Source organism: Odocoileus virginianus, unplaced genomic scaffold (genome assembly GCF_023699985.2).
Source record: "Odocoileus virginianus isolate 20LAN1187 ecotype Illinois unplaced genomic scaffold, Ovbor_1.2 Unplaced_Scaffold_3, whole genome shotgun sequence".
Lineage (NCBI taxonomy): Eukaryota > Metazoa > Chordata > Mammalia > Artiodactyla > Cervidae > Odocoileus > Odocoileus virginianus.
In genome coordinates this window covers 2779733-2801350 of record NW_027224265.1, presented here as the reverse complement: position 1 = coordinate 2801350, position 21618 = coordinate 2779733, and the positions used below count along the sequence as shown (strand labels likewise).

Sequence of the window (21618 nt, the reverse complement as noted above, 5' to 3'; positions counted from 1 at the left end):
AGTTCCGCAGAGAAAAGATTTCTGTATAAAATTGTTCCTGGAACTTTGTGCATGGGGAATAATTTTTCATGGAAATTGTTAAGATACACAATGGAAGACTCGGAAGGTTACATTTTTTCCTGCAAGAGTAATCTATCTTTTAACATTCATATTGCTTTTTGTTTAGATACATATTAAGATTTCAGAATGTTGTGACTATTATTACTCCTGTTGACCATCAGGAAACTTCAGTGTAGTGTTTCAGGGAATGGTTGTAGCTTTCTCTAGCAATAAGGAGCACCCTTGAATGTGTCTTTTGAATCTCTCATGTTAGTAACTATGTGTGGCTTTCAGGTCCTTCTTTATTAAAAATTATAAATGGGCCCACTTAAAAATTCCATAAATAACTAAATGGAAAGGAATCAATTCCATTCATTGACAACTATGGCAAATGACATTCATTGATAACTATATAAAGTAATGCAGAGAGGACCACAAAAAAGCTATTATTTTCATATACTGTATTGAGTATAGTAATGGAATGGCTCTCATAAACTGGAAGTTTATGTTTGATTCTAATGCCATCTTAACATTTGCTCTTGTACTTAGTGACATTTTGCCTATAAAAATAGATCTGTCAGCAAGCCTTCTTGAGTGTCTTTTTCAGACCTATTAAAGACTCTGGTCACAAGAAATATTGCAAAGTAGCTTCACTTTTAAGAAATAGTAGTGAGATAATAGAATTAAGGCATCATAAACATGATGTGTGTGTGTGTGCTTAGTCACTCAGTTGTGTCTGACTCTTTGAGACCCCATGGACTGTAGCCTGCCAGGCTCCTCTGTCTGTGGGGATTCTCCAGGCAAGAACACTGGAGTGGGTTGCCATGCCCTCCTCCAGGGCATCTTCCCAACCCAGGGATCAACTCAGGTCTCCTGCATTGCAGGCAGATTCTTTACTCTCTGAGCCATCAGGGAAGCCCAATAAGCATGATGCAGAATGTGAATTTTGGAAGTAGAACAGTACTTCTTACTGAAAAAGCTTTCTACAAACATGACTCTGAATTCAACCTTGGTGTGGTTTAGTCTCTAAGTTGTGTCTGACTCTTTTGTGACCCCATGGACTGTAGCCTACCAGGCTCCTCTGTCCATGGGATTTCCCAGGTGAGAATACTGGAGTGGGTTGCCATTTCCTTCTCCATAATTCAACACTATCAACAGGGAATTTATCAAATATACATAAGAACTTACAACAGAAAAGCAGTAACATCAGAAACTTGATCAGTTAGGGGAAATAGGTCCTAGTCTTTAAAACTAAAGGAAGGTCACTTAGCTCTCAGATCTAGATCCTTAAAGGGGACCCAAGTGCAACATAAGGGAGAACACAAGTCTTTTTTTTGCCAGGCAGGAAGAGACACAACTTTCATCTGATTTGCTGAAGGAAGAGCATTATGAAAGTTTAAAACTCTCTGATCCCTGGAATATAGCAGTTAATTCAGAACCCCAACAACATTAGACTTATGTGGTCTATTTTTATACTTGAGTAAATACCAAGGTTTCCCAATTATTTCCTGACTGACCTAAAGTTAGGAAAAGTTTAGTCTTCACGTGAAAAGATGGAACTGACTTCAGGAAGGCTTTCACTTTAAACCATGTCATTCCAGCTTCAGCGGTCAAAGTAAAACTGTTATTGCCCAACAGTGACAGCAAATAAGAGCTCCGGACAAGACGGCAGAGTAGAAGGATCTGCGCTTACTTCCAAAATCATAACTAATTGCTGAACAACCATCAACAAAAAAGGACTAGAACCTACCAAAAAAGACATGCTCCTTCCAAAGGAAGAAGCCACAACGAAATGGCAGGAGGGGCGCATTCGTGATTCAGTCCAGTCCCATACCCCACAGGTAGGCAACCCTCACACTGAAAAATAATTATATCACAGAGATTCTCTCCCTCTGTTCTCTCATAGGAGTGAGAGGTCTGAACCCACATAGGGGGTCCCCAGACTAGGGGACTGGCATCAGGAGGAGACCCCAGAGCACATATTAGTAAATCACTTTGCTATACACCTGAAACTATAATGACATTGCAAATCAACTATATCCCGATATAAAATGACTTAAAACAAAGAAAGAAAAACACGACTCTTCCCTTTGGAGCCACAGGGGCGGTAACTTACTCTCTTTGTCAGCTGAGTGTCCATCATGAAGTTGTGCACGTGCTTTTCTGCTTTGGTAAGTTCTAGCTTCCTCGCTACCACAGCTACCACCAGGGCTGTGCAACCAGCTCCCTGAAAAGCAGGAGAGACGAGAAAGCCCCGAGAGTTACTATTTTTGGTCTCAACCACATTAAATAATGTTTTGTACTATGTACATGACTACCTAGAGATAAAAAGTAAACTGTAATAATCGCTGTCTTCCATCAATATGACAGAAACTGCATGGCCAATAAACATAAGTAACATGCCTTTAGACTGATGTTAAAAAATGTAAAATAGGTGAACTAAGAACTAAAATGTGATGTTTATATCGAACGTAGTTTAATTACATGAAATGAACGGTAAAACAGCAACTTGGTGAATTTTCAGACTTAAAAACAGAGCAAATCAGTTACACTTAAAGACAGAGCAAAACAGAAACATAAACCAGTGAATTAGCATAAATTCACAGAAAGGAACTAAGGATTATTCTCTAAAAAGTAAAATTCTATAATCTGTCAAGAAAAAACCAGCAGGTCTTCAGGATGGCCAACTGTAAAAAGTCAGGAATGGAAACAGATGCATTGTATGCACAGCTTCAAACCGGTCCATGCATAGAACAGAAAGGATCGCAGAAAGGTCTGAACCCGGACAACACACATATAGGAAATACTAAAGATCAGGGATAACCACCTTACTGCCCCAGATGTTTACCAGCGTGAAGAAAGGCACGTGCCATCCTTATTCTGAAAAACTCAACAGTGGTCCCTTCTCTAAGTTATAGGCTATCGTACTGACCTCTTAGGAGAAGTGTGATACTGCCATGCTCCAGAGATGAAAGCCCTGCTGCTCTGGGGTCAAGGTGCATGCATTCCAAGTTGTGAGGCACGAGGTCTTCTTGATTCAAAGACCAGTGATTACATTCAGGGTCAGGAGGCAAAGCTGGGACACCCTTGGGAGGGCCCAGACAGAGCCTCAACCTTGGGAGAACCACAGAGAGCTGAGACTACCTAGCTGTCTGGGTACAGAGATAACAGTGAGCCGCAGAAGACGGGCACAAACAGTGAGACCTTATGGTACTTGGGGATCTTGCAATGGACTTAAATCTTTTTAAACTAGCTTTAAATAGCATCCTCTTTATGTTAGCTAAGATGGTAGGATGCTCACTGAATAGCCCTCCAAGAGAATCTCAAATGTACACAAGGAAACCTGGTTTTCCTCATTCCCAACAGGTTTAAAAATCACTAGTTTTAATTGCAACTCTGCAGCTCCTTAAATGTGGTCTACATCCTAAATATTTAAGAATAAGGGATTGGTTATTACTTGAAACATTTTCATATTATAAAAATAATAAAATTTTATTCCTATAATATCTAAAGACTATAAAATTTAGACAAGTAAGTTAAAAGCTTGTATATGTAACTTGATTCTAATTTTATTTTTTTTTTTAAAGGAATTCATATTTGGAAAGCAAAGAAGCCCAGCTGTGAAAAGAGCTTCTCTCTCAATGGCTGGAAGAGTGGTAAGTTAGTTTATTCTTTGTGCTTTCCTTAACAGTCCATCTTATTTACATTGAATACATATTACTTATACAAATAAATGCTCACATATAAAGTGACAAAGTCTGTAGTTTAAGAAATATTTAACCTAACCTTTACCTATCTTTATTAACCTTAAAAATTCAACCTAGGAAAATGATCTTTCTTCATAATTCATACTTATGTTTTATTATGTAATTAATTATAGAATCACTTTATTTGAATCAATAAGTGTAATTTAGCCATTCAACTCCTAACCAAAGAAGGAATTTTTTATCTTACTGAATGAGTTGTTGCAAACAGGGACAAGATTGAGGAGAGGAAAAGGAAATAGACTGTTTTCTATTGCCACAATCTGATAATTACAAATATACAGAGATGGTCTTACTAACAGGGTAATGCTGTTTAAATACAGTATTTCTAGAGGGTTTAAATATCTCCTTCCACCAAGCTCTATGGAGAGAGCAGTATCCTCAGAAATGAAGTGATACTGATCATATGATCAGAGAGAGAGGCCAGAGGGTATTAGACCTACCTGGTTTAACCTTTTGATTTGAGACATGAGGCGATTAAGGCAGAGTAAGTGATTATTCAATTATGGACTCTGACTACCATTGGTATATTTTCCACCCTTTACCCCAACTCATAATACCTTTATCCATATGTAAGATCACATATATTCTTATTTGTGATCGCTTCCATATCCATGACACAATATAGAGCACTGTATTTCTAAGCAAAACTTCAGTTTATTATCAACTCTTAAAGTATGAATATTTAAAAACTGAGCACTATGGTTACTTACCAATATAAGGCAAAACATTATTCTTATTGTTTGAGTGGTACAACTTTTAAGCCAAGTTATCTTCAACTTGATAGTGACTAGAATCTTTTAAAGCGCTCCGTGTGATTCCAACATAGAGTCACTGCTTTAAGTGAAGGAGGATATGGAGGGAAAATGGCAAACTACATCAACTACTCTCTATTTTAAACACAAGATAAAGGTTTTTACTTGTGTCACTTCACTTAGTTATGAAGACTCTCAGAAGTGAGAAACAAGAAGCATGAAGGCAGAGGGTAGAGAGGACAGGGTCGGAAATGTCCGAGTTGTGTTGTTTCTATGCTGATATTTTGGGCTGTGGGTAAAAGTGAAGTCGCTCAGTCGTGTCCGACTCTTCTCAGCCCCATGGACTGTAGCCCGCCACACTCCTCTGTCCATGGGAGTCTCCAGGAGAGAAGACTGGAGACGGTTGCCATTTCCTTCTCCAGGGAACCTTCCCAAGCCAGGGATCAAACCCAGGTCTCCCACACTGCCAGCAGACGCCGTGAAGTGCCCTAAGCTTTAACTCTGTCAGTATTAACTCTCTCCTCAGCTCACAGGCGCCATGTGTAGACAATGACATAAAGTGATTTTAGAGATGGGTACTAATGAAGGAAAAGAATGGCCTTTTGAAGTATCTAAACCTGTTTTGTTGCCACAAAATATAAATGAGTTATAGTAAGAGAGGTTAGCCTGAATCAATGGAAGGAAGCAGTCACCACTGAGGCTAGCCATCGGTACCTACCCACGGCATGAGAACATTCGCTTGACAAGTACAGGATCACCTGTTGCATGTCTGCTCCCAGGCACTCCTCAGTCAGGAGCAATGGGAAAGTCAAGAGCAGCAATGGCTTTTTCATAAACAGCGAATATAAAAACAGGAGGGGTTTCGACCACTAGAGAGATAGCTGTAAGTGGCAGTTGGCTGTATATGCTGAATATTGTTCTCCGGTGGCAGGAGGCCACTGGTGCGATTCTTCTGGAAAGAAATCAAAATCCCAACAGGAGTGGAAAATCACTGGTATCAAGAGGATTTGGAAGTTGATTTTTATTTGTGTTTATTCTTGAGCTCTGCTTTTTCCTGCTGCTGGCCCATTTCTTGCTGAGTGTTCTCTAGCTCACCAAAAGTTTTGTGTATTACAATTAGTACGTCTGTTGCAAAGTACAGAAGCAAGTGAATCTGACAGTTAAGTAATTAGTGAAACTATTGCTTATATCCCTCACTCCATAATCACACTTGTACCCTTTTAATTATACCCCAAAAGCCACTTAGAAATCTTTTTTTCCAAAGTCCTTAGCTCATGTAAGTCTTATACCTTCCAGGTTCTTAATAAATCACAAGATGTTTTGGTATGTATAGAATCAGGTTTCAAAAAAGTGACTTTTACAATTATGCAAACTGAAGCTGGCTCATCCCCGAAAGTTTTCTAGGTTCAAAGTAAGTTCCTGCTAACACATTAATGATTATAGTAATTTAAGAAATGATGTGATATTATTGTCCAGTCAGTATCTACTTCCTGAGCCATTCTGTTTCATAAAGTGAATAAGAATGAATGTAAATATGCTTTTACAACATTTTCTCCAAATCTTGCCATGATCACAATGGATATAGAAACAGTTGGGACTAACATATGTTACTCTCTGAAATTAAAATCCCTGCATGCCTTTAACGAGATGAGTCATAGTTCTTTCACCAAAGTCAGAAAATGTATCCTGGTTACTTTTCTTCCATTTCATTTGTGCTATTAAGAAAAAAACTAAGCAAGTAACTAACCTGCCACTTCAAGATACTCAGAAAACTAATGTGTGTGTGTGTGTGTGTGTGTGTGTGTGTGTGTATGTGCGCGCGCACATATAAGTATTAATGCTCATTATGCTAGATTAAAGTGAACAGACAAAAGACAACCAGAAAACATAAGCTATAGTTGAATCCCAACATCTTGAGAGTCTTAGATGCTGCCAAATTAAAATGAAGTCTCTGCACAGGAAAGGAAATCACAAAAAAAGATAACCCAAAGAATAGGAGAAGATACTTGTAAATGACACAACCAAAAAGGGCTTAAACTCCAAAATATACAAAGAGCTCATACAACTCAATAACAAAAAAGCAACCCAATGAAAAATGGGCAGAAGACCTAAATAGACATTTCTCTAAAGAAGACATACAGATAGCCAACAGGCACATGAAAAGATGCTCAACATCATTAATTATTAGAGAAATGCAAATCAAAATACAATGAGGTATCACCTCACACCAGTCAAAATGGCCATCATCAAAAAGTCTACAAATAATAAATGCTGGAGAGACTGTGGAGAAAAGAGAACCCTCCTATGCTGATGGTGGGAATGTAATTTGGTACAGCCATTATGGAAAATAGTATGGAGGTTTCTCAGAAAACTAAAAACAGAGCTACCACATGATCCAGCAATTCCACTCCTGAGTATGTATCCAGGCAAAACTATAATTTGAAAAGATATATGCTCCCCTATTTTCATAGCAGTACTATTCACAATAGCTAGGCCATGAGAGCAACCTAAATGACCATCAACAGATGAATGGATAAAGAAAATGTGGTATATACACACAATGGAAAACTACTCAGCTATAAAGAGAATGAAGTAATGCATTTGCAGCAACATGGATGGACCTAGAGGTTATTATAATAAGGGGAGTTAGAAGGAGAAAGACAAATACCATATGATACCATTTATATGTGAAATCTAAAATATGGCACCAATGAACCTCTCTAGAAAGCAGAGAGAGACTCACAGACAAAGAGAACAGACCTGTGGTTGCCAAGGGAGGGGTGGAAAGGGAGAAGGATGGACTGGGAATTTGGGTTAGTGTACTCAAATTGTTAGATATACCGTGGATAAACAACAAGGTCCTGAGGTATAGCATAGGGTGCTGTATGCAATCTCCTGGGATAAACCATATGGAAAAGCATGTAAGAAAGAATACACACATGTATATACATAACTGAGTCATTTTTCTGTACAGCAGAAATTAACACAATGTTGTAGATCATTTGTGTTATAAATACAGCAAAAAATAAAAGTGTAGTGCCTTTCTCTGCTGTATTCTTCTCTAATATAGCACACACATCGAAAGCCATGTCAATCCCTAGAATGTAAGAGAAGTTCAAGTAGCTCATTTTCCCCAAGATCACTTATCACATAGTTCAAAAACTTCAGAGATATGACATATTTTTACGTTAGATCACTAGTGATGTTGTTCATCCTACAAATATACTTCTAAAAATCATGTTGAAGCACCACTTTGGGATCAAGCTTTAGTAACTTAATATATCCGCCGATGGAAATGGAAAGTCCTTTAACAGCACACTGGGAAAAGGTTTTGATTCTTTCCTTATTGAAAAAGGCATCTGCCAAATATTCAACATGATAATAATGAAATTTATAATGTGGAGGGTAGTTACAGAATACTCACCACCACAGAGAATGACTGCAAAAATTTGCTAATGTTCAAATGATTCCACTCTTAAATTATCCTTCTGTCTTACAATAGCTCCTAAAAGGTCAAGCTTCAGTTTGATAGCTGACGGATGGACTATCACTAATGAAAATTTGTTAACATACACTTATTTTGAAAAAAATCATGTTTTCTACAAAAATACATCTAAATTAATGAAATAGCTGAAAGATTAACTTTCATTTTAAAATATTAACTTTTCCTTTAAAGGGAAATTGAAAACATTGCCCATTTTTCTCTCCCTGGAGTTGATTGACTCAATACCCTAGAACAATAAATATATTTTCAATGCACTTTTCTGACACAATTATTTTTTCATAAAAATGCATAAGACAAGCATTTCTGGCAAGTAAGATTCCATAAAAAATTCAGCTTTAGTATTATATCCCACTGGAGTTTTACAAGATCTCTTTAGGTCATGAAAATAAACAATATTCAAAATAATTTTGAAGACAAATTCCCTCTATTAAAATGCCCCTGCCTCTGAGTATCTTCAAATACAGTTGGTCCTCGAACAAAGAGGGGCTGGGAACACAAAACCTCCTTGTAGTTGAAAATCAAGTATAACTTACAGTATAACTTATCGTGTGCCCTCTACTAACAAATTCAATCAACCACAGATTGTGTAGTACTGTAGTATTTAATACTGAAAAATATCTGCATATAAGTGGACCCATGCAGTTCAAATCCATGTTGTTCAAGGGTGAACTGTATTGTTGATAGGGGAGGTCAGTTAAAATGTCCTCATCCCAAGGAAGAGGGGAGAAGGTATGTGTGTGCTTTTAGAGTTCAATGGTAAAGCCTGGGTTTAGAACCCCAACTCTTCTTTAGTGATCTGCTTGCTCAGCTTCAGTGACTGGAAAGAAGGAAGTGGTGCATAAACCTGGTCATCAACAATGAGTCATCTCTGAGTTTAAATCTCCTTATTAGCGATGGTGCCAATGTGAGCACACGTATTTCAGAGACAGGAAGGGCAGCTCTGCCAACTCAAAGTGCTGATAATTTAGAAAATTTAGGTGGAATTGTAGAGACAATGAGTTGAATACAAGAGAGTTACAACAACTTTCACTTAAAAGCAGCTGCCTTATTTCTCAAGGAATTTTCTTGGGGAGAAGTGAAGGTCTGCTGAGGGCAATGGTGGAGAATTCAGCCTTAGGGCCAAAAAGGCCTATCATCTCATCTAACTGCTGGGCACAAAATAGAAACTATAGTGAGAATTTAAGGACACATTCTTTTCAACGGGCCTTTATTTGATGAGATTCAATGAACACACCTTTCCAGAATGGGAAAGACAATGAAGGACAGAAACGGTATGGACCTAACAGAAGCAGAGAGATTAAGAAGAGGTGACAAGAATATACAGAAGAACTGTACATGAAAGGTCTTTAATGACCCAGATAACCACAAGGGTGTGGTCACTTACTAGAGCCAGACTTCCAGGAGTGTGAAGTCAAGTGGACCTTAGGAAACACTGCTGCTAATAAAGCTAATGGAGGTGATGGAATTCCAGTTGAGCTATTTCAGATCCTAAAAGATGATGCTGTTAAATGCTTCACTCAGTATCCCAGCAAATTTGAAAAACTCAGCAGTGGCCACAGGACTGGAAAAGGACAATTTTCATTCAATCCCAAAAAAGGGCAATGCCAAAGAATGTTCAAACTACTGCACAATTGCACTCATTTCACATGCTAGCAAGGTAATGCTCAAAATCCTTCAAGTTAGGCTTCAATAGTATGTGAACCAAGAACTTCTAGATGTACAAGCTGGATTTAGAAAAGGCAGAGGAACCAGAGATCAAACTGCTAACATCCACTGGATCATAGAAAAAGCAAGATAATTCAGAAAAACATCTACTTTTACTTCACTGACTATGCTAAAGCCTTTGACTTGTGGATCACAATAAACTGTGGAAAATTCTGAAAAAGAGATGGGAATACCAAACCACCTTACCTGCCACCTGAGAAACCTGTATACAGGAATCAACAGAACTAGACATGGAACAATGGACTGGTTCCAAATTGGGGAAGGAATATATCAAGTCTATATACTATCACTTTGCTTTTTAACTTATATGCAGAGTACATCATGTGAAATGCCAGGCTGGATGAAGCAGAAGCTGGAATCAAGATTTCTGGGAGAAATATCAATAACCTCAGATATGCAGATGACACCACCCTTATGGCAGAAAGTGAAGAGGAATTAAAGAGCCTCTTGATGAAGGTGAAAGAGGAGAGTGAAAAAAGCTGGCTTAAAACTCAACATTCAAAAAATGAAGATCATGGCATCCAGTCCTATCATTTCATGGCAAATAGATGGGGAAAAAATGGAAACAGTGACAGACTTTATTTTCTTGGACTCCAAAATCACTGTGGATGGTGACTGCAGCCATGAAATTAAAAGATGCTTGCTCCTTGGAAGAAAAGCTATGACAAACCTAGACAGCATATTAAAAAGCAAAGACATCACTTTGCCAACAAAAGTCCATATAGTCAAAGCTATGGTTTTCCAGTAGTCATGTATGGATGTGAGAGTTGGACCATAAAGAAGACTGAGTGCTGAAGAATTGATGCTTTTGAACTGTGGTGTTGGAGAAGACTCTTGAGTGTCCCTTGGACAGCAAGGAGATCAAACCAGTCAATCCTAAAGGAAATCAACCCTAAATTCATTGGAAGGATGATGCTGAAGCTGGAGCTCCAATACTTTGGCCACCTGATGTGAAGAGCTGACTCATTGGAAAAGACCCTGATCCTGGGAAAGATTGAAGGCAGGAGAAGGGGGCGACAGACAATGAAATGGTTGGATGACATCACCGACTCGATAGACATGAGTTTGAGCAAATTCCTGGAGATGGTGAGAGACAGGGAAGTCCAATGTGCTGCACTCCATGGAGTAACAAAGAGTTGGACATGACTTACAGACTGAACAACAACATCAGAAAGAGCCAAGGGACAAAAAGTAAGTAAAAACATTTTCAAAATTATCATTTGGGATTAAACACCTCATGTTAAATTGTATAAGACAGATAAAAGATTTTCTTTTTCCTTATTCACACATGCAAACCCAAGGAGTGGCTTTAGTCTAGTTTTTCAAGACTCCTACTTCTACTGGCAGGGGAAAAGTAATGCTTAAATGCAGACAGGAAGTAGCAGGAATATAATCATACTTTAGGTTTAGCTTTCTTTAATACCAGTCATTCTCTTCATGTAAGTTCTGGCTAAGTTATTCTCCTTTTACAAATATCTTCTACTGTATTAACAGGGTAGTGTTCCTACCCTTCAGGATGAAAACTACTGAACTCTGACAACTAACTGAGATGCTATGTGACCTTGTTAAGAGTTTTTGATATCTGGTAAATTTGATGATGACAGAATTATGAAGTGTTCTTAACCTAATGTGGTGTAAAAAATGATTATTTTTTTATTATTTTGCTCCTTGAATAAAAATTTTAAAATTAACTAGTATGATTTTTAAATGATTCTGAACTAGAAAATTTTATGCATTGCTTTTTTAAAATACAGAATTACCAACAGGATGGAAGAAGCTTAAATCACTCAAATGTGAAGCGACCTCACTTTTGTTGAGGAATCCATAGTGGACTCTGATGAAATCTAATGTTCACTATCAGTAGAGGACCTATTATTAGATAATAACCACTGTCTGAAGGAACGTGAAGATACTGTCCCATATTTTAAAATAACTTATGCCAAAAATGCAGTCATCCACTCTGAATAGCTAAAGGGCCAATGAAGTTGTCATAATTTTATGGAATTAGAGAAGCAAAAATTAAAGATGAATGACTTTCATTTTAATATAAGACAAGAGATACTCTTATCAATGAGGCTGTATTCTACCCTTGAAACAATCATATATACTCACAGGTAAGGAAAAATGACAGCTTTCAGCTTGTATTGCATCTTTATGTACAGATATAAAATGGTAGCTAGGGTAACTTTTTAAATGCTAAGCAAATCAACTGCTTTATAATAAAGTTGGGGAGAATTAGAAACTAGTTGGTATTAACAAAAAGAGGAGTTACCATGATCTAACAATGTTATTTGCCTACCTCTAATCAAAAGAATAAAGCCATTTAAACTTCATCCCAAAGTTTATCATGACATCCACAGCAATAAATCCTCAAGTCTTTAGTGCCTCCTCAGAAAGGGGAAGGTTAGGGGATTGGAATCAAGATGGTTAGGTAGTAGGACATGGAACACATATTTTGCACAGATACATCAAGAATACATGTACAAATAGAACAGTTCTCACAGAACAGCTACTGAACACTAGCAGACTTCAAACATCTGAAAGGACAAGAAAGACCTCTACAGTAATCAAGTAGAAAAAAGAAAAATGAAGTGGAACAGGTTCTGTGCCTCTGGAAGGCAGTTCTGATGGTAAAGAGAGGTTCCCACATCCGGGGAAGTTCCCTCACTTCACTGTTGCTGCTGCTGCTGCTAAGTTGCTTTAGTCGTGTCCAACTCTGTGTGACCCCATAGATGGCAGCCCACCAGGCTCCTCTGTCCCTGGGATTCTCCAGGCAAAAACACTGGAGTGGGTTGCCATTTCCTTCTCTAATGCATGCATGCATGCATGCTAAGTCGCTTCAGTTGTGTCCAACTCTGTGTGACCCCATGGACAGCAGCCCACCAGGCTCCTCTGTCCACGGGATTCTCCAGGCAAGAATACTGGAGTGGGTTGCCATTTCCTTCTCCATCACTTCACTGGCAGGGAGATTAGCTGGAACAGAAAAGAAACTTCAGAGGTTCTGAGGAGAGCACAACAACTGGTTAGTGGCAGGACACAGGGAGACCTATACACAAAGTCTGTGCAACTGCCCTGAGCACCCCAGCCTGAGACACACATGCTGGGTGCTGGAGGGCAGGGTTTAGAAGATACATCTATGGGGAGGGCTGCTGCTGGCGGCATGGAGCAGCCTGAGCGGGCTGGACTGTGGGGAGCAGCGACTAGGACTAGGGGTTTTCAGGGAAGAATCCTGGGCTGCCATAAAAGCGCAGTGCCATTGTCAAACGGCACACACAGGCAGGAACGGGGCTTCCCTTGTAGCCTCTTTCCCCACCTCTGGCTACCGCCTCCATGGACTCTATGAGAGGTTCCCACCCAGGCAGGCCTGCACAGCCTGGCCCTTGCCCCAGCCCCTCCCATTTGGGCAGGCTCTTGTGCTCCAGCCACGCCGCGGTGGTTCTGAGAGCAGATGCCAGAGGTTGTCCACGCACGGAGGTGAGACTGAAATCTCAGCTGAGATCCGGGGGCTGTGCAGCTTAGGAAGCAGAGCTGAGATCCTTCCCCGCGGCTGCACAAACTGCAGATTTACAAGTCCACTGCCGGCTCCGTGAAGTCAGCATCCACGGAGCATGTGAACAAACAGCTTGTGCTCCCGTGGCTGGGCCGCGAGTGCACACAGCAGTTGTGGGTCCTGTGGGTGCGGACAACCGGGGCTGGGTCAGGCCTGGGTGTGAGCAGCCTCAACAGCACTCGCAGCAGGCACAGGTGCTTGACTGCTACGGTCCTGGGATCTCGCTCCAGCGGATCTATGATGGTGGCCTTCTGCAAAACGAAATGTGAAAGGCACCGGGGCTGACTGCCAGCATCCCATGGTTATGTTGGGGCCAAAAGCAGCGCCAACTACAGTGTACACTGTAAGCCCACAAAATGGGTAAAAAGTGACACAACAGAGTATACTCGTAGGTGACCGGGGCCAGTAGAAGAATACTCAGAGGCTTCTCTCCTAGTGGGAGCATGCCAATCCTGCCTACCTCACAGTGCACAGCAGAAACACAGCTCAGAAATGCAGCTGCAGGCTTCTGCTCCAATAATTAGGGAGCAGACCCTGTGCTGGATAGGGCAGTGATAACAAAGAGCAAAGAGAAGGCCCCACTCAATACCCAGTGCAGCATCAGTCACACCTCCTGTCAAGGGGATGATGGCCAGCATACACTCAGGGAAAAGGTGACAGGGATCCATACTACAAATGGCCCTCACACCAAAAAGATTAAATCCATGCAAGCTACACAGGAGCATTCCCACATAAAAATAGCCCTCAAGGACCACAAGAGAAAATTGTTTCTCCTAAACTCATGTGCCTGCATGCTCAATTGTGTCTGACTCTTTGCGACCAACCTCATGGACTATAGCCCACCAGGCTCCTCTGTCCATAGCATTTTCCAGGCAAGAATACTGGAGTAGGTTGCCAGCAAAGAAATATAAGTAAAATGAAGAAACTGAAAAACCTCTTCCAATTAAAAAAACTGAGAGAATTCTCCTGAAAGAACAAACAATGAAAGATATCTATTCAGTCCAATAGTTATTGAATTCAATAAGGAGATAATGAAAATACTGAAGGAATTAAGAAAGGCTATCAACAGAAATGCAGATTACTATAAAAAGGAATTAGAAACTATAAGGAAGAGCCAAGAGAAATTAGAGAATTCATGCGAAGAGACAAGAGCTGAACTAAAGACAATGAAAAGCAGAATTAATAATGCAGAAGAATGAATAAGTGATATAGATAACAGGATAATTGAAATCACCCAATCAAGATAACAGACAGAAACACAAATTTTAAAAAAATATAAAAGCAACATAAGCAACCTCTGGGATAATACAATGAATGCCAACCTATGCATAATAGGGATCTCAGAAAGAAAGGAAAGAGAAGAAAGTACTGCAAATATATTTAAAGAAATTATGGCTGGAAACTTCTGAAATCTAAAGAAGGAAACAGATATTCAGATACAGGAAGCACAGAGGGTCCCAAACAAGATAAACCCAAACAGACCTACACCAAGACATATTATAATAAAAATGGCAGAATTTAAGGATAAATAGGACACACATCAGTGAGCAGATCTTTGTGACAAAAATCAATAAGGCAACAGAGACCCTAAATGATACAACAGAACACCTAGACTTATTAAGGACATTGTAGCTAAAAGGAGAATATGCACCCTTTTCACGTGACTTGGAACATGCTCTAGGATTGACCTCATTCTTGGGTACAAAACAAGCCTAAATAGAAATTATTTCAATCACCTTTTCTGACTGCAGTGGCATGAAACTAGGTATCAGTCACAGAAAAAGAAATGAGAAAAAAAAAACAAAAACAATTACTTGGTGACTAAACAACATGCTCGCAAAACAAAAACAAAAAAACAATGGATCAATGATGAAATCAAAGAAAAAATTAAAAAATGTCTTGAGGCAAATAACAACAAAAATACAACCATTCAAAACCTATGGCATGCAGCAAAAGCTATTCTTAGAGGAAAGTTCACACAAGCCTTCTTTAAGAAACAAGAAAAATATAAAATAAATAACCTAATCCACCACCTAAAAGAATTAGAAAAAGAACAAACAAAACCTAAATTCAGCAGAAGGAAGGAAATAACAAAGATCAGAGAGGAGATAAATAAAATAGAGATTTGAAAAAATATCAATAAAACCAAGAGTTTGTTCTTTGAAAGGATAAAGAGAATTTACAAACCTCTGGCCAGGCTTACAGGGAAGACAGATGACCCAAATGAAGTAAGAAATGAAAGAGGAGCAATAGCAAGATACTGCAGAAAAAAAACAACAAGAGAATATTATGAAAAATTATAAACTGACAATCTTAAAGATTTGACAATCTCAAAGAAATGGACGACCTTTAAGAAACATATAACCCATGGAAACTGAATCAAGAAGAAATAGATAACTTGAATGGACCAGTCACTAGAAATGAAATCAAATCAGTAATAATAATAAAAAAAAAATCCCTAAGTGCAAAAGCCTATGACCAGAAGGCTTCACTGGAGAATTCTACCAAACATACAAAGAACTTATGCCAATACTCCTCAAACTCTTCGAAAAGACTGAAGTGGAAGAAACACTCCTGAAGACATTCTATGACACCACTGTCACCAAAGACAATACTACAGAAGAAAATTACAAGCTAATATCTTTGGTGAATATAGACAGAAACATTCTCAACAAAATATTAGCAAACTGAATCCGAAAGCACATAAAAAAGGCCATAAACCACGACCAAGTTGGATTCATTCTAGGTTCACAAGGATGGTTCAACACATGCAAATTAATCAATGCGATACTCCACACCAACAAAAGGACAAAAACCATATGACCATCTCAATAGATGCAGAAAAAGCATTTGATAAAATTCAACATTCATTTATGATAAAAATCCTGATGAAAATGTATATAAAGTGAATATATCTCATCATAGTAAAAGCTGTTATGACAAACCATAGCTAATATAATATTCAAAGCTGAAAGCCTGCTTACTAAAATCTAGAACAACACAAGGATGCCCGCTCTCACCACTTCTCTTTAAAAAATACTGGCAGTCTTTAAGCACAGCAATCAGACCAAAAAAAAAAGAAAGAAATAAAATGTGTTCAAATGTATAGAAGAGAGGTAAAATTGTCATTATATGCAGATGACATGGTAAAATATATATAAAGAAAACCCTGAAGACTCCACTCAAAAATTACTAGAACTGATATACTAATTCAGCAACATAGCAGGATACAAGATTAACATATGGAAAATGGTTGCATTTCTTTACACTAACAATGAAATATCAAAAAGGGAATGTAAGCAATCTCTTTCAAAATCACACCAAAAAAACCCCACAAAAACTTAGGAATAAATCTCACCAAAAAGGTGAAAGACTTACATACTGAGAATTCAAAACATTAGTACAGAAAATGAAACATGATTCAAAGAAATGGAAAGCTATCCCATGCTCTTGGATGGGAAGAATTAATATTTTTTAAATGGTCATACTACTGACTCAATGTGATCCCTATTAAATATCAATGTGATATTTTCCACAGAAATAGAAAAAATAATAGTAAAATTTATATGGAACCACAAAAGACCCAGAATTGCCAAAGCAATCCTGAGGAAAAAGAACAAAGCTGGAGGTATAACCCACCAGACTTCAGACAATACTGCAAAGCTACAGTAATCAAAATAGCATGCTATTGGCACAGAAACAGACATACAGATAAATGGAACAAAATAGAGAGCCTGGAAATAAACCCACACATCTATGCACAATTAATCTTCAAAAAGCAGGCACGAACATACAATGAGGAGAAGACATTCTCTTTAGCAAGTGGTGCTGGGAAAGTCTGACAGTCGCATGTAAGTCAGTGACGTTAGAACACACTCTCACACCATACACAAAGATCAACTCAAAATGGCTTAAAAACCTAAACATAAGACAAGACGCCATAGAACTCCTAGAAGAGAATATAGGCAAAACATTCTCCGACATAAACTGTACCAATGTTTTCTTAAGCCAGTGGCCCAAGGCAATGGAAATAAAAGCAAAAAATAAACCAATGGGAACTAATCAAACTTACAAGCTTTTGAACAGCAAAGGAAATGAAGTGAAGTGAAAGTCACTCAGTCATGTCCGACTCTTTGCGAACCATGGACTATATAGTCCCTGGAATTCTCCAGGCCAGAATACTGGAGTGGGTAGCCTTTTCCTTCTCCAGGGGATCTTCCCAAACCAGGGATTGAACCCAGGTCTTCTGCATTGCAGGTGGATTCTTTACCGGCTAAGCCACAAGCGAAGCCTATAGCAAAGGAAACTATAAACAAAACAGCCTACAGAGTCAGAGAAAATATTTGCAAATGACACAACTGACAAGGTCTTCATCTCAAAAATATACAAACAGCTAATACAACTTAATAACAACAACAAAAAAAAACCAATTCAAAAATGGGCAGAAGAGCTAAACAGACATTTCTTCAAAGAAGACATACAGATGGCCAATAGGCACATGAAAAGATGCTCAACACTGCTAATTATTAGAGAAATGCAAATCAAAACTACAATGAGGTACCACCTCACACCAGTCAGAATGGCCATCATAAAAAGTCTACAAACAGAAATGCTGGAGAGGGTGTAGGGAAAAGGAACTCTCAAACACTATTGCTGGGAGTAAGTTGGTTCAACCACTATGGAGCAGAACTGCCATATGATCTAGCAGTCTCACTCCTGGGCATATATATTTTAAAAACTATAATTTGAAAAGATACATGTATCCTTATATACACAGCAGCACAATCTGCAATAGCTAAGACATGGAAACGACCTAAATGTTCATCAACAGATGAAAGGATAAAGAAGATGTGGTCTATATAGACAACGGAGTACTACTCAGCCATAAAAAGAATGAAATAATGCCACCTGCAGCAACATGGATGGACCTAGAGATTATCATACTAAGTGAAGTAAGTCAGAAAGACAAATACCATATAATATCACTTACATGTGAAATCTGAAATACTACTCGAGTCAACATATCTACAAAACAAAAACAGACTCACAGACATACAGAATACACTTGTGGTTGCCAAAGAGGGTGGGATAGGGGAGGAAGGATTAGGAGTCTGGGATTAGCAGAGGCAAACTAGTATACACAGGAGGGATAGGCAATGAGGTCCTACTGTATAGCACAGGGAACTATACGATATTGGATATCCTGTGACAAATTATAATAAGACAATATGATATGTGTGCATGTATAACTGAGTCGCTTTGTTGTATAGAAGAAATTAACAAAACATTGTAAAACAACTACACTTCAGTACAATTTTTTTAAAAAGAGGAAGGATAGAAGAATAAGAAAAAAGGTAAATAATGACAACCTCAGTTGTTTTCTCTTGAAGGGTAATGAGGACTTTGTCTATTAGGCAACTCTATAATCTTGTGTTTTTAAAATAAGACCCACGGAAAGGGAAGAGATCTTTGTTTCGTCAGCTCTAATATTAGTTAGGTCTTGACTCATTTGATCTAGCACAACGGAATTCTCGTTCAGGCATTTTAATATATAAAACCCCTTGTTTTAGTATTTTGATAATCTTTACATAGCATTGTAAACACAGCCTAAAATTTATTTTAAAACCTTTCCATGATTGTCTTGGATTTACAACTTACATGTCAGCCAAGGAGAAGTTATTTTTTGATAAGACCATTTGTTTCTTTCTTAGAAATATGGAAACTCTCTTTCCTCATGGTTTAACAATACATTTCTGCCAAGAACCATGGCAGAAATGAGCTTTATCCTAATGTCCTTGGCTCCCCAAAGTAATTCATGATATAAATTGTTATTTAAAATTTTTAAATTACAGTTTCATTTTGAGTTTTTAACCAATGAAATGTGAACACCTAAGATGATTCTATGAAATAATTCATTACTTTCATTAGCTTTATGAAGAAAACATGTACTGCTAATTTCTTTATGTCTACCGTGTTGAAATGTAGAAAGCTTTGCAGGTGTTAGCATTCAAATCAACTGTACTTTATATGCTTCAAAGTGAAACAATCACATAAGGGTATAAATTCTATCAAAATTTCATAAACACAAGAACGGGAAAACTGAAATATAAAGGAACGTAAGGAGTCACAGTGCTTCCGAGATGATGAGCAAGATGATGCAGGGCTGACCCTGCTCCCCCAGGGGTAATGGGACTTGTGCTCCTTTCCCACAATTTATTAAAGGCCAGAGAAACACAGAGCAATGACTCATGAGAAATGTGACAATGTACAGTTTATCTAAACATGCATTGCAAAAGCGCAGGGGAGAACAGGCTGGAAGAAGAAAGAAAGAAAAATATATGAATAAAAGAGCCTGAAATTAAAAGCAAGTCATATTTGACTTAGGCAATTCCAATGCAACAAGCTGGTATTTAAATTTCATGTGATCAAAGGCAAAAAAAAAAAAAAGATGTCTGACAAAATAAAAACAAGTGGAAACTAACTTTTTATACAGACTCTGAGAAAACCTCTTTTAGAAAACAAAATTTGTCAGCCACTCTCTGTACTAGTTTCTAGGTAACCTCAATACATAGGCTCCTGATCCCCAGGAAATCTACATGGGCTATAACCAACTTCCCAGAAACACCCCCAGACCACTGCTTTGTGGCTTGACTATGTGTAAATTTGCTTGGCCAGTGGATAAAGACTATGCAACTGTATACAGCTTTGCAAATAGACTAGTCAAAGAGCACTCAATTTTTCTATATGAAGTAAACAACTTCTCATCAAGTTAATTAAGAAATGTCTGTTCTTAAGAGGGAAATGGAATGGAGCTCCTCAGATTAAGGACAGAGGACTAAAGTTTACAACATGAGTTCAGAGGGCAGCAGTGAAGACACTGTGAATTTCACTGCATGTAATACTTTTGTCTCCATATAGATTAAGTGGCTTAGAACATATTTTCTAAAAACAAAGTAAGATTACAAGTGAAACTTAAGCAAGGAAGTAGTTTAAGGAATGGGATAAAAGATTTGTGCTGTCAGATGGGACTTTGTAGGAGCTGTTCTTGACATGTTAGGGACAGAGAAAAAAATCAAGGAAAGATAAAAGTATTACAACAGCCAGGCAAGGTTAACCTCAAACTTGGCTCTGATCCATGGCAAATGAAGCGGTTTGTACAAACCCTGAGTCATACCTGATTCAAGAATAAAAGAGTGGATGTCTTGCCAAAAACCAATGCCAAAGAAGTTGTTTCTAAGAAGCATAAGGGGAAAAACTCTGCAATCACCAGTTCTGTGTGTATAAATAGCATCATTCATGTCCCTTGTGGGCTTGTTATGGGCCCTCCAAAAATACACCCATGCAAATTTTATTTCCCAAAGCATTATACTATATAATAAAATGCCATCTTTTGAGGAAAAAGAAAGGGATCCAAGAGTAATCATAAAGGACAGTACCAATTGTAATAAAAATTACTAAAATTCATAAAACTGTATTTTCTTTTACAAGCAAAGAATGCTAAATTACATTTTCCACAAATGGTCATCTTGTTACAACTGGTAACCTTAAAATGAGCCCCCAGATTTTATTTTCACAGCTAGCTGTTCAGTACTACCAAGTGGGAGAAGAATGTTTCTACTCGGTATATGTCACGGACACTCAGTTCTTCCAGCTAGTTCTAACTCTTTCAGCAATCTTCCTAAGCAGCTGCTACAAGGGTACACACTGCCCTGGCCACCCTTCAGAGGTCCTCACTTCGAGAGCCTGCTTCTCTTGTGCCAACCGGAGGGTGGACACAGTAGAGGCTTTGGGCAGAGATGCCTGGCTTGAGGCATTCTGGGAATTTCCTGCCTACAGAGCTGCCAATGCTACTTCACATCCTTCCGCAGACAGAAACCAAACTAGCACAAGGATGATGCTCTTTGCTGTAACCCAGCTAAAAAAGCAGAAAAGGAATGAGGAGAACCCAGGTCACTAAAAGGAGCTTCTGGGGCAGACATTTCAAAGCTCACACCACATGGCAGTTAATCTTAGACAACTTGATAGCCTCCCATTTTCTTACATCTAAAGTAAATGGCACACATCAGTCCTGGCCGCATCATGGTGAGTAAGGGACAAGGAACATGTCTGAGCCTGCTTGGTGTCCTAGCAGAGGGGCATGCCACGACAGGCAGCAAACGCCACTCAAGAGCTCCATAAGGCCTGGCCTCCCACTCCCAGCCCTGCGTCTCTCTCCCACCTCACTCTGGACACTCCTGACCCAGCGGCCTTGTGCCCACACAACAAGTCCCTCCCCGGCTT

At 38.7% G+C, this 21618-nt stretch overlaps 1 protein-coding gene across 3 annotated transcripts in view; it reads right to left on the bottom strand.

Moving 5' to 3' along the window:
* Positions 1–21618, bottom strand: part of KCNN2 (potassium calcium-activated channel subfamily N member 2) — a 480003-nt gene that overhangs the window by 16203 nt on the left and 442182 nt on the right. For 2 of the 3 annotated variants that reach the window (XM_070462356.1, XM_070462357.1), the window contains one exon: positions 2156–2266. The exons of the other annotated variant lie outside the window; for it this stretch is intronic. In XM_070462356.1, the coding sequence (XP_070318457.1) occupies positions 2156–2266 (111 nt within the window). The remainder of the gene's footprint in view (positions 1–2155; positions 2267–21618) is intronic. 3 annotated transcript variants of the gene reach the window in all.